Here is a 16,056-nt window from a genome sequence, read left to right on the forward strand (position 1 = left end):
GTAATTGCCGAGTAGGACTAAATGAAATTTTGCATTATGTACTATAAAATGTTCAAATCCCAAGTAAAAATTTCAAAATACACTAATTCTAAAGATAGGCCTTCCAGCTCATTGTAATTTTCATATAACTGTGTGCAAGTCAATATTTCATACTTCCAATTGTTGTACGGTTGAGATTTTGCTGAAGTGTGGAGGTCCCATTGCCGGGATGGTTTTAGAGCAATCAGCATGCTCAGGCAGGAGGCGGGACTTCCCCTGCGATATTGCCAGGAGGATGCAATTAAAAGCTGGCAGGCTACCACTGACCAGAATCTGAGCTGGACCAACCATATAAATACAGTGGCTACAAAAGTAGGTCAGAGGCTGGGAATTCTGCTGTGAGAACTCATCTCCTGACATCCCAAAGCCTGTCCCCAATCTGCAAGGCACAAGTCAGGAGTGTGATGGAATACTCTCCATTTGCAGTTCCAATAATACTCAAGAAGCTTGACACCATTCAGGACAAAGCAACCCACTTGACTGGCACCCCATCAACCACCTTAAACATTCACTCCCTCCATGACACACAGTGGCAGCTGTGTGCACTATCTACAAGATGCACTGCAGCAACTCACCAAGGCTCCTTCAACAGCATTTTCCAAACTCGTAACCTCTACCAGCTTGAAGGACAAGGGCAGCAGATGCATGGGAACACCATCACCTGCAAGTTCCCCTCCAAGTCACTAACCATCCTGACTTGGAAATATATTGCCATTCCTTCACTGTCATTGGGTCAAAGTCCTGGAACTCGATCCCTAACAGCACAGTGGGTATACCTGCACCACACTGTCTGCAGCAGTTCAAGAAGGCATCTCACCAACACCTTCTCAAGGGCAATTAGAGATGGGCAATAAATGCTGGCTTAGCCAGCAATGCTTACATCCTGTGAAAGAATAAAAAATAATGGGGGAGGTGGTCAATTAAGGATGGCGGGCAGACCTTCCAAGCTGCCAGCTCAATCAGAGGGCTGGCCGTTCTGGATCCTCGGCAACACCACTGAGAGCAGTGGCTGCTGCTGAGGTAGCAAGAACGAGAATTTGAGGTGCTCTTGGAAGGGTGGGTATTCGGTAATTTTTTTTTGTGGGCTTAGCAGGCAGGGTTTGGAGGACAGAGGGAAGACCCCTGCAATGGTAGCTTTGGGCCACCTCCACGCAGCTTGAGGTCTCCTTACGAAGTACTGGCAAACGCCTGTGGCCTGGGAATGTTGTCCTCAATTGGGCCATTAATCATTCAATTTGGCTGCCCATCACCGTTTGGCAGACAGCTGAACCTCTGTCTTTCCCTCCACTGGGAAACTTCCCAAGCAGCAGAACTGCATTGGGGAGCTATCTTGATGCAGTTCCCTGGCGTTTTACCAGAACCCCCTGACTCAGTTTGTGCCACCTGGGGGCTGGTAAAATTTCACTCCATGTGTCATTGCATGCAGATGCCAGTGCATGGATGATTGTTCAGACATACAGGTTACTCTTGAAATTAGAGAATGTTGATAGGTTTGACAGTATCAGGTTGAAATCATTTGAACAGCTTAATATATTTTATGTAACAGAACTTTGAATAAAAAGACATCATTCAAACCCTCCCAGAAGTTTTAAGGTTCTCATTATTTTAACCTGAAGATAATTATAGATGTGGATAAATGGTACTATAGGAAAACCTTGCACGAATAAACTGTGGTTATTACACAACATGCAACCATAGCTGGTTTTACCATTCAAAAAAATTACAGTATGCTGTGTGGCTGTTAAACTTACCAAAAAACATGGGTATGTCAAGCTTGTCTTCTCGATCAACTTTTCTTTTAATCATGACTATGTAGATGGCGTACAACACTGCTCCGGTTAATGACCATAATGAACCTGCAATAAAATAAAAAGTTTAGGCTGTAGAAGTACTAGAAAAAAAAATTTTAAAGAGGGTCTCCATTCTTTCTAAGCTTTGAGATCTCCTTACATATTTTTGTTTTCGACAAAGGTCAAATGACCAAAGATCAGTCTCCAACTAATGCTCAGTTTGTGTGGGCACCCTGTTCCCAAACTACTGCCAATGCCAGTTTTATATTTGGCCTTCATACATGTGAGAACCACCCCGAACAAAATTGATTGGCTATTCAAATTTTCCTAGATTCCCAAACTACAATCAGGTGTTATCATATAGGTTGCCTGTTATTTCGCTCCTCTGGTCAGTCAGCTCCAGTGACTTCAATAGAATTGAATAGTAGACGGAGCATATAATGGTTGGCATATGCATTTCCACTGATTTTGTGCCTTTGCCCTCATCCAATTTCATACCCAATTTCTCTGAAAAGCACTTAATTTTGGTGAGGTAACAGGTTAATCACAGTGGTGCAGGAGATGTATATATGGTTCTTTGGAAAGTAATCAATATGTGCCACATGGGAGGCTTATTAAGAAGATTGAAGCCCATGAATTTAAATAGAACATGACAGTATGGCTCAGTGACAGGAAGTAAAGAATGGTGGTGAATGGATGTTTTGGAGATTGGGAAATGTTTTGCTGGGATGTTCCCGAAGGATACGTTTTGGGTCCAATCCTCTATTCAATAAATAATTTTCATAAACAATATAGGGAGCAGCATTATAAAGTTTGCAGATCACACAAACCTTGGCAAATAGTAGATAGTGATAAGGATTAAAAGGCTAGTATCAGTACTGGTGATCTTAAAACCACTGATTGTCATAAGAATCCATTTGGTTTGCTGATGTCCTTTCGGAAAGGAAATCTGTCATCCTTACCTGGTTTGGTCTATATGTGATTCCTGATCCACAGAAATGTGGTTAGCTCTTAACTGCCCTCTAAAATGACTTAGCAAGTCACTCAGCTATATTCATGGAGGTGGCTAACAACTACCTTCTCAAGGGTATTAAGACATAGACAGTAAATGCTGGCTTTGCTGGCAGCACCCACATTTTGTGAAAGAGTTAAAGAAAGGATTGTTATAGCCTTCAGGATGACACAGGTGAGCCTTTCCACCACTTATAAAGCTCAAGTCAGAACTGTGACAAAACGCTTGTATTTTGTTATTACCTCAACCATCCAATCAGCTTGCCACCATGTAGAACAAAGCAATTTGCCTGATCAGCTCTCCTGCCACTATACTCAATATTCCTTTCCAGTATCATTACAATATAGTTGCTGTATGTATGATTTACAAGATATTCTGTAGCAGTTCACCAATATCACTTTGATAGTGTTTCCCAAGCCCAATGACCTCTACCACAAAAAGTAGAAGAACAGCCATGTTGTGGTAACACCATTAGCTCTGAGCTCGCCTGGAGGTAAACTACATCTTGATTTAGACAGATATTGCTTTTCTTTCATCTTTGATGGGTCAACAACCTGAAAGTCCTTAATTGATATCATTGTGGTAAAGTCATCAGCACAAAGAATACAACAGTTCACGGAGAACATTTATCATTTCCTTCTTAGTAAATAAGGAGGGGAAATAAATATGGTCTTGCATATATTGCTGAGAATAAATATTTAAAAAACTGAATATGGAGGGTATTCAGTGCAATATTTTAAATATGGGTATTGTTCTATATATAAGCACTATACTGCAATGGTGTTAAAGGACAAGCTATGGTTAAGTACTGCTATCAGTTAGCTGAACATTATGTCGATTTACTGAAATTTATACTGGAAAGTAGCTTTCGGAACCTTATGTAAAACTTGAAATGAAAGCAGTTAATTTTTCTGTTTGCACAACTTATTTACATTTCATTTGAACATTACTTTCAGCTCGTTTACATGGAAATATATTTTAGAAATTCACATAAGAGGAAGTATTGAGCAAATGAGCACAACCAAATTTCATGCATCTTATTTAAACGTAACATATTAAACCAATATTTTTAAGTCAATTTCACCTACTTAAAATTACCTAATCTAAAATTTGAGGTTCAAATATGTAGCTCAAGTGGTTTTGCTTAAAAAAAAACTTAAAAATTAACAAATTTTACAAGACAGCTTCAATTCAACTGATATTAAAAAACCTATGCATTAAAGACTTAGTAAAAATTAGAATCATGAATCTTTAAAGTTATATTGTAATTCTTATGGATTTCCAGAACAGTTTTGATTAAACAATTTGTGCTAACTCTTATCTAAAATAAGATCTGACAGAGAGTGTCAGAAAGCATAATAGTATAAGGGAGCTAAGTTAAAGGATCTACAAAAACAGCAATCAATTCAGTGTGACATTAATCTTGTTACTTCAGTGGCTTATGGTAACTCAATTCATATACATGTTTAGTCTGAGAAATTTCTGTCATTCCCTCTGATAATGTGTCAGCAATTTTTGAACAAGATGGGCTAAAACATAAAGATTGGGCCATAACCTCCGACTGGCGTCGGAAAGAGCTGGCCTGCAGGAATTAGAAGAAATAAATGCCTACTTAGCTATCTTGAAAAGTACACTGCCTCTTCCGTTTGCCAGAGCTACTTAGGGCCTACCTCGAAAGACTCCTCGCAGCCCCCAGCAAAGTGCAGCTCCAGCATATTCAAGGAGGCCACGTCTCTTTTTTTTATGACACTTGCTATCGTAAAGTAGGTAAGTTTAAAGGGTCAGGGAAATTGACAGGCCAGGGAGAAGGTAAGTGCATAGGATTTGTGGGGTGGGGGTGTCCGGAGGTCAGTTGGGGAGTATTGGAGGTCTGGGGAGTGGGGGTTAGGGGGTGTTGGAGATCGGGGGTTGAAGGTCGGGGGATGGCAGAGGTCAGGGGGGTTAGGGGGTGTCGGAGGTTGGGGGCGTCGGGTAGTGTCAGAGGTCGGTGGGGTGGGGGAGTGTCAGAGGTCGGCGGGGTGGGGGTTTTAGAGGTCGACGGAGTTGGGGTTGGGGATGTCGGGGGTTGGGGGTGTTGGAGGGCCCTGGGGATGTTGGAGGTCGAGGGTGGGGTGGGGGTGGTGTCAGAGTTCGAGGGGTGTCAGGGGTTGGGAGTGGGGGTGGTACCATGAGGTCCGTCTGGGTCTTTACAATAGTTACTCAGAAGTTAGAAGAGGTTTTAATTCTTCTAACTTTGCTGGGTAACTATTGGTATAACCCTGGCGGTACCATCTGAAGTTTGCGATTTAAACCGCATTTATGGATGATTCCCACTGTAGCGCAATTGTCCAAAGAAACTTCTGGACAATTGCCGTGCAATCCCTCACCTGGGAACCTCCCAGGGGGATTCCCCAATGCACCTTTGGGGTACCCCCCCAAATCCGAAGCTGGAGAGTGTTGAAGTTACGGGCCAATATTTTTAATTGACTTGAGAGGTGCACTGATAGAGAAATTCTTTTGAGATTTCAATAAATATGATTTAGATTGCTGTTAGTTTGCATAATGCTGTCAAGATCCTACGCACTAAACACAAGACATTGAAATTGCAAAAGGCCAAACTTCCCAACCAGTCTTTTCTGGGTATTCATCCAATTTCTATTTATTATCCACTAACTCATAAGCCTCTCCTCTCCTCTTGGAAGTCCCACCTAGCACTTAACAATTCTCATTTTACTGATATACTTGTAGAATTATGCTGATGAAAGTTCACTGACCTGAAATGTTAACTGTTTCTCGCTGCACAGATACTGCCACATTTCTGAGCATTTCCAGTATTTTCTTTTTTATTTCAGATTTCCAGTAATAGCATTAATTTGTTCCCGTATTAGAGTTACACACTATTCATTTTATTTAAAAAAAATCTCTATACCACTTCCTTGCTTTCCTTACGCTGGTCATGATTTCCTTATTTTCTTTTTGCTCTTGTTTTTAAATAATATATACCCACTTCCACATTTTCTTGCTCAGGTTAGTTTATTACTAACCATTTTGGAAATATTTACACTGTAACAGAATTATTAGTAGATGGAGAATAATCTCCAAATGGTGATTCTACAAATATTTCAAACTTTGTTACAATGGCTTTGATGAAATCAAAACTTCTTCTACTGCTACCACATTTAAGCAAATAATCTTCAATGTTTAAACAGTAATTTTACATAATAGCCCTGATATCATGTACACTACACAGAAAAACAAAAACAGGGTAGTAAACCAGAACAACAGAATGGTAATAAAACAATAAAGTTGGTAAACAGGAAATCTAGATTCGCAAGTTCCAACACTTGAACTCTCTCTTTAGTTGATTGATCTATGGTATGACCTATAAATTGGCAATTGATCTGACCAAATTAAAAAGTTGAATAACTAAGAGGTCTATTTTAGATTTCCCGCAAAGGTAGCAAGGCCCAAAGCAAAGCATACATGAGAAGGCAGTATATCATCTCAGATTAGCACAAGACTACCAGAAATCAATGATTCTCAACAAGGGGACTTGTGATTGAGACAGAACAAGACCTTCAACAGCATTGGACTCATGAATCCATTGGGCTCATGGAGAAATTCCATGTTTTAATATCTATTAACTTTAATCTCCTGGTATAATGGTGGCATTTCTGATCCTGGAAACTTACCTAGGGATGCAACACACAATCCTAGGATGGTTGACGATGTGTCCCACCTTGCTGTCATGTGGGCATTAAGGAAAGAAGAACCAGGTTGTTAGAAATGTGACAAATACTAAGCAATGAGGTGCTGATATGGACATGGGGAACACCTTGAGGATGCAGCTGCTGCAATTCAAATCCATGCAAAGCATCACTGCAGATCAAAGTTTAGGGAGTAACACCCAATTCTGTAATCCAGGCCATCAACACATGAACAGTTAACTTTAATATTCAGCTAAACTTATCGCAGCAGTGCTCTTCAAATTTGTAGTAATTCATTGCATTGTTGCAGTATGGTTAGTGAATACCCTGGAAACTGAAAACACACAGCATATAGGTGTTCTACTGAAAATTTAAGAAGCATAAGCAGTCTGTTTATAGAAGTTCAGAGTAGGTTGCTGTGTATTGTTCAGCCAACTATATATTGGCATACATTCATACAAATTAAAGTACAAACACAACTAGAAATTCAATATATAAAAACAGAAAAAGCATCAGGAGATGAAGCACAGATCACGGGAGAAAATAAGGCACAACAGCTGATTACAATCAACAGTGAGCACAAGCTTAATTTGAAGTTGAGGGCTGATCATATTCTGGCATATTCATGATGAAATCACACAATCAATTACAGTGCCAATCATGCCTTGATTAGCTGGGGAATAAGTTCTGATGTATTAGCATATAAATTTGGTTTAGTTGCATCCAGCTGAGGTGGTTTAACCTTGAAAAATTAGGACATTAAATGGGTTGTATTACAATATCAAATGCTGTAGGTAGTGCAGAAATAAACAGGAATTGTGTTATTGTTTGAATTCCATGACGATAAGTAGATTAGTATATAAAATAATTTGACAAAATTTCAGTAAGCAAAATTTGGAAACACTGGTAGTCATTGCACATTGAAAAAACATTGTTCTTGTGAATTAGGTTTTCAAATAGAATGATGGCAGCCTTGAAGTGCACCATGACAGTATTATTACACTTTCAAAAGGATGCAACTTTGAAAGGGGGAGGGACACTGTCTGAGGAGAGGGAACCATTTACATGGGGACCAAAAACAAAAACCTTCTGGCTAGCAAGTTAATGGGAATGGGATTTAGTAAGGAGGAAGTGGGGGACTGCATGAGAGGAAATGGGAGAGAAATTTCAGGGCTGCGGCAGGAAAAAGTCAAGGGAATAGTTTGGCTCAGTGAGCAAGGACAAGGGGCACAGGCAGCTGAACATATATCTTATCTTAGTGAGGACGAGGTCTATCAGCTTCTCAAACTTTCTGTTAGAAAGAGTCAAGTGAGGCTGAGGTTTAAGGAGTAAAAGTTTGGCGGGGGGAGGGGAGGGGGGTTGGTGGTGGTTGATCCTGAAGAGGCCTTGGCAGAACACAGTGATGCCTGATTGAGCCTGGCTGATCACAAGTACTGTGATGGACATCTAAACCCTCCACCCAATGGTACTGCTTGATTTGGTTCTATGTTCCTACGCAAACATACTGCTTGAGGAAGGAATACTTTTAGGAATATAGTTCTCTTTCTTCCATTCATTCCATCCCTATCCCAATTAAGAAATAAGTAACTTAAAATCTTTGAAAACAATAATTTTGTTATTCCTACTAATTTCCCTAATTTTGTCCACAGATTTTATCGTCCATTTTCCACTGACTGTTGAGGGATTTTGGTACAAATCCGCTAATGTAAAAATGTCTTTTAGGTTTTTGATCTGTAACTACATCGACTTTGCCTAAATATCTTTTTTTCAGTTCCCGAGACTGCATGCATTCCAACATTCACTGATGTTTCCACCCTTCCTTTCTTACCTATTCTATCCAACATAACCATTTCATAGCAATATATATGTTAATTTTTCAATCCAGTTAGCATGCCAAAAAAAAGGTCGTGTAAATGGTGAGGTTCATTTCTAATTTTACTCTCCCCAGGACTCTTAAGGCTTATAGTCATGGATGTGTACATCTGTTTGTAGGGCTTTGAGCCATGAACAGAAAAATTGCAACCACCACAATCTGTAATGTACCCCTTACATCATCATCAAGCCCTGGTTTAATGGGGACTATTAAAGGGTGTGCTAGAAGTCGTACCATGCATACATTAGAATGAGGTAACACTCTAGTGGGGCTACAACACTAGGCTACCTGCAAGCTAAATACCAAAAGCAAATAGCTACATATAGAACTAAATAGTTACATAACCCAACAAATCAAAGCAATGCTATATGGCTCTTTTGTAACTCGTTGAAAAGTGGTGGACAACCAGAAAAATAACAGGAGGAAAAGGCTTCCATGAAAATCCCTGACCTCAGACACAGGAGATTTCAGCTCCAGTGTAAGGAACAAGGTAGAAGGGGTTTTTGAGCATCTTCAGCCAAAATGCCAAATGAATGACGCTTTACAGCCTACTCTGAAGGAGGTCTCCACTATCATAGATGCCATTACCCAGCCAATATGGTTCACTCCAAATGATGTAAAGAAATGTGGGTACAATAGATACAGTGGGGCTACAGGCCCTGACAACATCCTAGCTGTAGCACTGAAGATCTGTGCACTTGATCTAGCCAAGCCTTTCCAGTGCAGCTTTGACACCAGCTTCTACCCAACAATGGAAAATTGCCCACATATGTGCAATCCATAAATGCAGGACAAATCTAGATCATGCAGCATCTGCAGAGAGGAACACAGTTAACGTTTCGAGTCCGAATGACCCTTCAACAGCAGTTGAAGGGTCATTCGGACTCAAAACGTTAACTGTGTTCCTCTCTGCAGATGCTGCCAGACTTGCTGAGTTTTTCCAGGTATTTTTGTTTTTGTTTTGGATTTCCAGCATCCGCAGTTTTTTGCTTTTACAAACCTAGATCAACTAGTTATCACTCTTATCAGCCTCCTTCCAATTGTCAGGAAAGTAACTGAAGAAGTAATCAATACGGCCATCAAGTAATATGCATTCACCGATAACCTAGTCACTGACTCTCAGTTTGGGTTTTTTTCAGAAGTACTTAGCTCCAAACCTTTGACAACATTTATCCAGACGTAGACAGAAGAGCTAAATACAAATAGGGAGGTCAGAATAATTGCTCTTGACAACAAAACAGTATTTGATTGAGTACTGCAAATAAGCCCAAGCAAAGCTGCAATTATTTTTACAGGAGAAAAGGCCCAGTAGTGTAATCGGACTTGGTTGAGGTTACTAGAAACCAATTGCTGCAGCCCTAAGATATTACTGCAGGAGTTGCTCAGGCCAGCGTCTTTGACCTATCTGTCCTTAGCTGCTTCAAGATCCATCTTCAGTCATAAGGCCAGGAATGGGTGTTGCTCACTGATGATTCCATTTCTTTTGTTGGGAATGAGTATCCAAAAGGATTTAAAATGCTGGACTAGTGAATTCAAATATAAATTAAGAACTGGCATTTATATTGTGCCTTTTATGATCTCAGGGTGTCCCTAAGTATTTCACAGTCAATTAATTGGGCAGGGAAACATGGAAGGAGATTGATTTGTTTTTGTTGTGTTGGCTGAGAGATAAATCTTGGCCTGCTCTGCTTCAAGCAGTGCCATGGGATATTTTACATATACCTGAACAGGTAGTTGGGACCCTGGTATAACATCTGATCGAAAAGACAGACAATGTACTCAGTGATACAAGATGATGTGCTCAAGTTCTGGACTGGGTTGCAACCTACTCTCAGGAATAAGAATGCTTTCATGAACAATGTTAGACAACATTTTAAAATGTTTAAGATACTGCAGAAGTCTAGTGTAGTTAGAAAATAGCAAGTTCAATTGGTTTACAGAAAATACACTGCTCATTGTCTGGCCAAACTTTCCATAAATTAAACAAGATATCAGCATGCACCAACCCCTACCCTAACCAAACAAACAGCTTTTCGACCTTTTACTTTCCCACTGAGCAGGTTTCCCCCCTCTAGTGCTGACAATAGCATGCCTAAATCCCACTAACCCCCAGCCTGAGTCCACCTCCTTTCCATTTGTCTTTTCTCTTCTCCCATTGCCACCTTCTTTCCAGTCTGCTCCAACTCGTTGCCCTTGCCTATTCCTACTCTGCCACGTTGGTTCAATTCACCCTCACCTTTTAGTCCTCCCTGCCCAAGAATAAAGCTGTAGATTTGACTAATTATTGTTAATTTATTTCATTCAACTGTATGAATTTGGAAATGCGTAGACTTAAAGTACTATCTAGACAAGTCCAAGACTCAATTTATTGCCATTTATCTGTGGCAAAATGGAAATTATGGGGAAAAATATTTTTTCCAGTTGTGTGGGGTGAAATAATTCTCACAGAAAATAGGATTAATGAAATGCACTCATCATTGTTCAAATAAGACTTGATTAGATAACTTACACGTTTCCAACTGATGTATGCAAAATATTTTTATGGCTTCCAAAATCCAAACTGTTTAATTAAATTAATTGCAGTTTTATACATGTCTGATTTGATTATAAATTTATAGATGTGATTTGTGTGCCATTAGGGCAAATCTATCATTTATCTGGCTTGATAACTGCTTGGATACGTATAAGTTTTCTTTCAAAATAAAAGTGAACTTTGTTGAAATAAACAACATGCTAGCATGCTAATATGCAACATACCAAATAGGTGGGGCACAGGGGTGGTCCAAAACCACAGCTCTGAACCTCAATCATGTTGCAGAAAAAGAGCCAAAGCAAATTAAGGGGAAGTGCTTAAAGAAAAATGCATTTCATAGCAAACTATAAGAGCAGCAATGATGGTGGCCCAGATGCCCTTTTAGATTCAGGAGGAATCCTAAAATGGGAGGCAATTGGGGCAGGGGGTGGTGCTGTTATGGATAATCGACGAGGGGAGGGAGCAGAGGAAGGTCTAGCTATGAGTACGAGACAGAGGCGGAGGTGGGTGGGAGAGTAAGGTCTAGGTTTGACTGGGAGAGGAAGGTGTTGGGGGTGTTAAGGGTGGGACGGGGAGAAGGGAGTACAGTGGGAAGAGAATGTGGCAACTGGGGAGGTAGGTGTAAGGGGGGAAGGTGTAAGGGAAGGAGTTTGGAGGAGAGGGAAGGAAAGAGTTCGGAGGATGGGGAAGGAAGGAATTCGGAGGACGGGGAGGGAAGGAGTTCGGAGGATGGGGAGAAGGAAGGAGTTTGGAGGTGGATGAGGGCGTAAAGGGGGAATGCCCAAGTGAATGTGTAAGGGAGAGGTCTGTGGAGTCAATGACTGCTTCCTGGGGAGTGAACTGAGAGTGGACATATTAAGAGGAAATGGCGAGCATGAGAGGGGGCAGAGTGAGCCGAAAGGGTAAGAGGCTAAGGGTGCAACAGTAGCGGTAGAAGGGACAGTGAGGGTGGTTGGTGGGGACTCGGAGGCAGACATAGAACCTGGGGGTGGGAAGGAGGTGGTCCCGGAGGTCAATGTGGATGGGGGCAGGATTATCAGGTAGGGAATGTGCATGTTCACCTGGACATCCTGGAAATAAAACGGTTCTGGTTGGTAGATGATGGTGGGGTGGTAGAAAGTGATGCCAGGGTGGTCAACAGTGATGGGGGAAAAGGACATGAATGACTGGGGGAAGGGGAAAGGATGGGGGAGCTGAGCAAAAAATTGACAACTACCATTTTTCTCAAATCTAAAGTGTTGTGTTGTGTCATGTTGGGACAGGCACAGATGCTGCATGGGAGTGGCAATCAGTGGGTGGGCAGAGACGCAGGTCAGCTCAGGTGGACACCTGAAAGAGAACCCCTGCAGATGGCATTGAAAATGCTAGAAACAATGAGACAAGTGAGAAAGAGGAAGGCTCCGCGTGCGTGAGAGAATGCTCGCATGAGGCTCCGAGAGGCCCTGACGCACACTTCTCCGTTCAGAATCATTCGTGATCCAGCTGCATGCAGCTGAACTGCTAGTGGGAGGGGGGATGCAGGGGGAGGACTCGCAAAGCCTGTAAATGAAACTGAAAGACACCATCACAAATTATTCAGTGAAAGTGAATATATTTTCTGATTATAAAGTGACAAAATGTGTTCACCCGTGCAACCACCTATGATCAGAAATTTTTAACTTTTCTAGGCCTACCACTTCTTCTAGCAGACATCTGCAGGAGGGGTGGAGAAAGCCTGTGCAATGGTTGGCCATGTTGCCTCTGATGGCTTCAGCGTATATCCTTCGGAAAGCCAAGGCCTTGAGGGCCTTGGCTTGTTTTGGATGTCCATCTATTGTTACGATTCCCAACCGAGGTTACCACTGGGCAAGCCTGATCCCAGGGTGGAACCCAGCTTGATAGATCCTAACTTTTATTTGTTTGTTCAGATACATGGAGAGTCACCAGAGTCAGCTAATGAACTTTATAAAACATTTATTAAACAAGAAAAGGTGAACTATATTACAATACTCCTTTACCCACAACTGTACCTTTACCGATATATACAGATTTGTAAGGATAACACAAGTTACAAAATCTATCTCATACTCTACTATTCAGAGTAAGTACATGGTCCATGTAAACCAGCAGGCACTCTGCAGTGAGGCACACCACACTCTGAAACCAAGTGACAGATGTCACCTCAACCAGATGCTATGGATCTCTCATCAACTCCCCCAAGACTCTTGACCCACCATGAGCCAACTGGTCTCACTGAACTCCGTCTTTCATTTGAGGGTTTCCAATCTCCACTCTCCAAGAACTCGCTTTGGAATCTTCTCCTAAACAGGTGCTTTCTCTCAGACGCCTTCTGCAAGGGTTCACCTGCAGGGTTTCGAACTCTCCTTCCGATGTTTTTCTCCCGAGTCACCAAATGCATTCAAGCTGTCTTCCACAAACTCTCTCTCTCTGTCTCAGCCGTCAAAAGTATACCACTGCTTCGCATGCCCATAACAAAGAGTTACAGACCTTCAGTTGTCTCTTTGGACTTTTTGGCCTCTTGGAGGTTGTTCTACCTTTACATCTGCTTTTTGCAACTTTTGTCTCTTTAAATCTGAAGCTTGGAGCCTTTCTCTCTGCGCCTCATGCTTAACCTCACTTAACAGGACCTTTTCCAAGTTCCTGTCCTTCTTCTGACTAGAAGGTTTGCTTGGAACTTTCTTCTGCTCAACACCCCTGGATTTTTAGGGTCTTTTCTTTAGCTTTGGACTGGCTATCTGTCCCCTATACTCTAATCTCTCCTGGCAGCTACTTTCAAAACCAACTGAACTCAAACAGTTTCCAAATCAAACTGCTGTTTCTAGTTTCTTGTGTGTGTGGCTGTGGGAGGGACCTATCTCTCTGGACCCCTGTCGCTAGGCAATGTACCAGGTTTCTTTTTTTAACTCTTGTTTGCCTTTACTTAGCTTAAAGTCGTAAAACCCTCATTAGAAATGCAGGCACCTTTTAAAGTGAAACTAAAACTCAATTTGACCTTGCTTAACATACAGATACAGAAATACAAATCAACCTTGAACATTAAAGCTAAAACCCATTCCTAACGTTCACAAATACAAATATAACTTACTTAACCTATCTCTATTTCCTAACACTGTGGGGTAGTTGCTCCCTCTGCGATGAAAGAGGATGAGGTTGAGGGGGTCAAAGGCAAAGGGGACTCGGACGGAGAGGACGGCCTCAAAGATTCCTCAATGGACGACCCAGCAGTGTCTAGCTGCTGCGCCACCTCACTTTGGGTGTCTGAGGATCCCGGCCTGAATCCTAGAGGGGAAGGAGCACCTGGAGGGAGGTTGCGGTGCCCTGCTTCCCTCTCGTGTTGCCACCCATGGCTCCCACAATACAGTGCAGCTCTGTGTGCATCTCCATGTTCTACTGGACCAGGTTTCCCATGGCACCTGCCATCCTTTCCATGGAGACCTCCATGTACGCACATGTGGGCACTGTTTCAGAGAGCAGATGGACACAGTCCTCCAACTTGCGCATCATTCTGTTGAGGGCCTCCAACAGTTTTGCTTGATTTTCCCCCACCTTCTGCTGACTCTCCGTGATGAGTTGGAAGGCAGAATCTAAAGGCTTGTCACCTGACTCGGATCTCATAGGTGCCTCTTCCCCAGCAGTCCTCTGAGTGCCAGTCAGCTGAACCTGCCCCCTCCTGCTGCGGACACACATCCGTGTGGTGCTCACCAGAGTGTGAACCCGACCCTGCTCTAGATGAAGGCCCACTGAAGTGTGTCTCTGCGCTGGTGGATGGTGTGGATAAGCACTGTGACAGGTCTTCCTGGCTGCTTATTTCCAGCTCTTCAATGGAAGAGGTGTCTCTTAGCTGGAGGTGAGGGCCTGGATGGAGCTGCGGGCAGGGGGAATTGCAGCGGCCTTCCATAGCATCCAGCAGGCACCCAAGAGAGGCATCACTAAATCTGGCGGCTGCCATCTTCTTTGCTTTCAAGGCCATCTGATTCCTGAAGCAGTGTGGTCTTACTGCATGAAGTAGGCATGTCCTCTGGTGCACTTTAAATATGGCGTCCAGAGTGAGAGAGCGCTGAGGTTACGGTGTGGTGGGCAAATCTGAGCCCGCCGGTGATCCAGTGTGTTCCCCGTGAAAGCATTATTAATGTGACGGCATGTGCTGGGAGTAGGACAATATAGCATAAAAAGCTGCCATTGCGGCCGGTGGGTAGAGCAGTCCTTTTTCTTGCCTGCTATCGCACTTTGTACAAATCTGGAACGATTCTGCCCAATAGCACTTCATTCTACTGATTTTCACTTCACTAAAGTTGGAATTTATGTCAAACTACTTCAAGTAATAAAACCTAAGCATTATTTCTGGGTAGATTGATATATCCATTCCTTACGTTCATCGGTTTTATGTCCTCTTCAAATTTATAACATCTCAATATTTATTTCACTAACCTGCAGACCAGGCAACATATAAAATCAAAACTGCAAAGGAGCTGAGCTCTGAAACTCTAAACTCTTAGGCACAATTAAGAAGCCATTCTGAAAGTCTCGAGGACTGAAAGCATAGAGGTGGTAGGGCCGAATGAAATCACAGACCTCCCCCAAGTTTAGGACTAGAATTTTTTTTTAAACTGTTAGTTTTTTTTTTCCCCTTCATTCATTTAAGCATGAATAGATTCTAGCACATCATGATTTTGGATAGTAGAACCATGGGCAAGCATAGGAAATCAGGTGGAGAGCATTTCCATTTGTTCCCCTCTACCAGGAAGTGACACTACAGACATGTTCAATATCCAAAGTGGGAAGTCACATTGAAATTACATGTCAGTTGTAGGAAAACAATATATTCTGTATTTTTTAACATTAGCAAAATAGCAATGTTGAACGCCTGCAGACCAATGAGTTCCTAATATCTAAAAGTGCCATAAGAGTACAGGAGGGAGGCTTGGGGATTCAATTTTAAACCAGGCAGATGACTGGACATAGCCAATGTACCAAATTTAAAATTCCTTTACTTCTTCAGCAGACCTAGAAGGCTCTCAGTGAGGTGAAGGTGCTCAAGGCTTGAAATGTTATACTCCTGCCCTTCCCCAGCTCTGGTAGGCTTCCAGGTGCTGATAAAAATATTACCAGAAATCCTTGAAAAT

The 16,056-nt window shown here is 42.1% G+C and overlaps 1 protein-coding gene across 7 annotated transcripts in view; it reads right to left on the reverse strand.

The window, feature by feature from the left end:
* Positions 1 to 16,056, reverse strand: part of LOC121285020 (solute carrier family 35 member F5-like) — a 147,510-nt gene that overhangs the window by 45,992 nt on the left and 85,462 nt on the right. For all 7 annotated transcript variants that reach the window (XM_041201105.1, XM_041201100.1, XM_041201103.1 and 4 more), the window contains one exon: positions 1,791 to 1,895. In XM_041201105.1, the coding sequence (XP_041057039.1) occupies positions 1,791 to 1,895 (105 nt within the window). The remainder of the gene's footprint in view (positions 1 to 1,790; positions 1,896 to 16,056) is intronic.

The sequence above is a fragment of the Carcharodon carcharias genome, chromosome 12, assembly GCF_017639515.1.
Source record: "Carcharodon carcharias isolate sCarCar2 chromosome 12, sCarCar2.pri, whole genome shotgun sequence".
NCBI lineage: Eukaryota > Metazoa > Chordata > Chondrichthyes > Lamniformes > Lamnidae > Carcharodon > Carcharodon carcharias.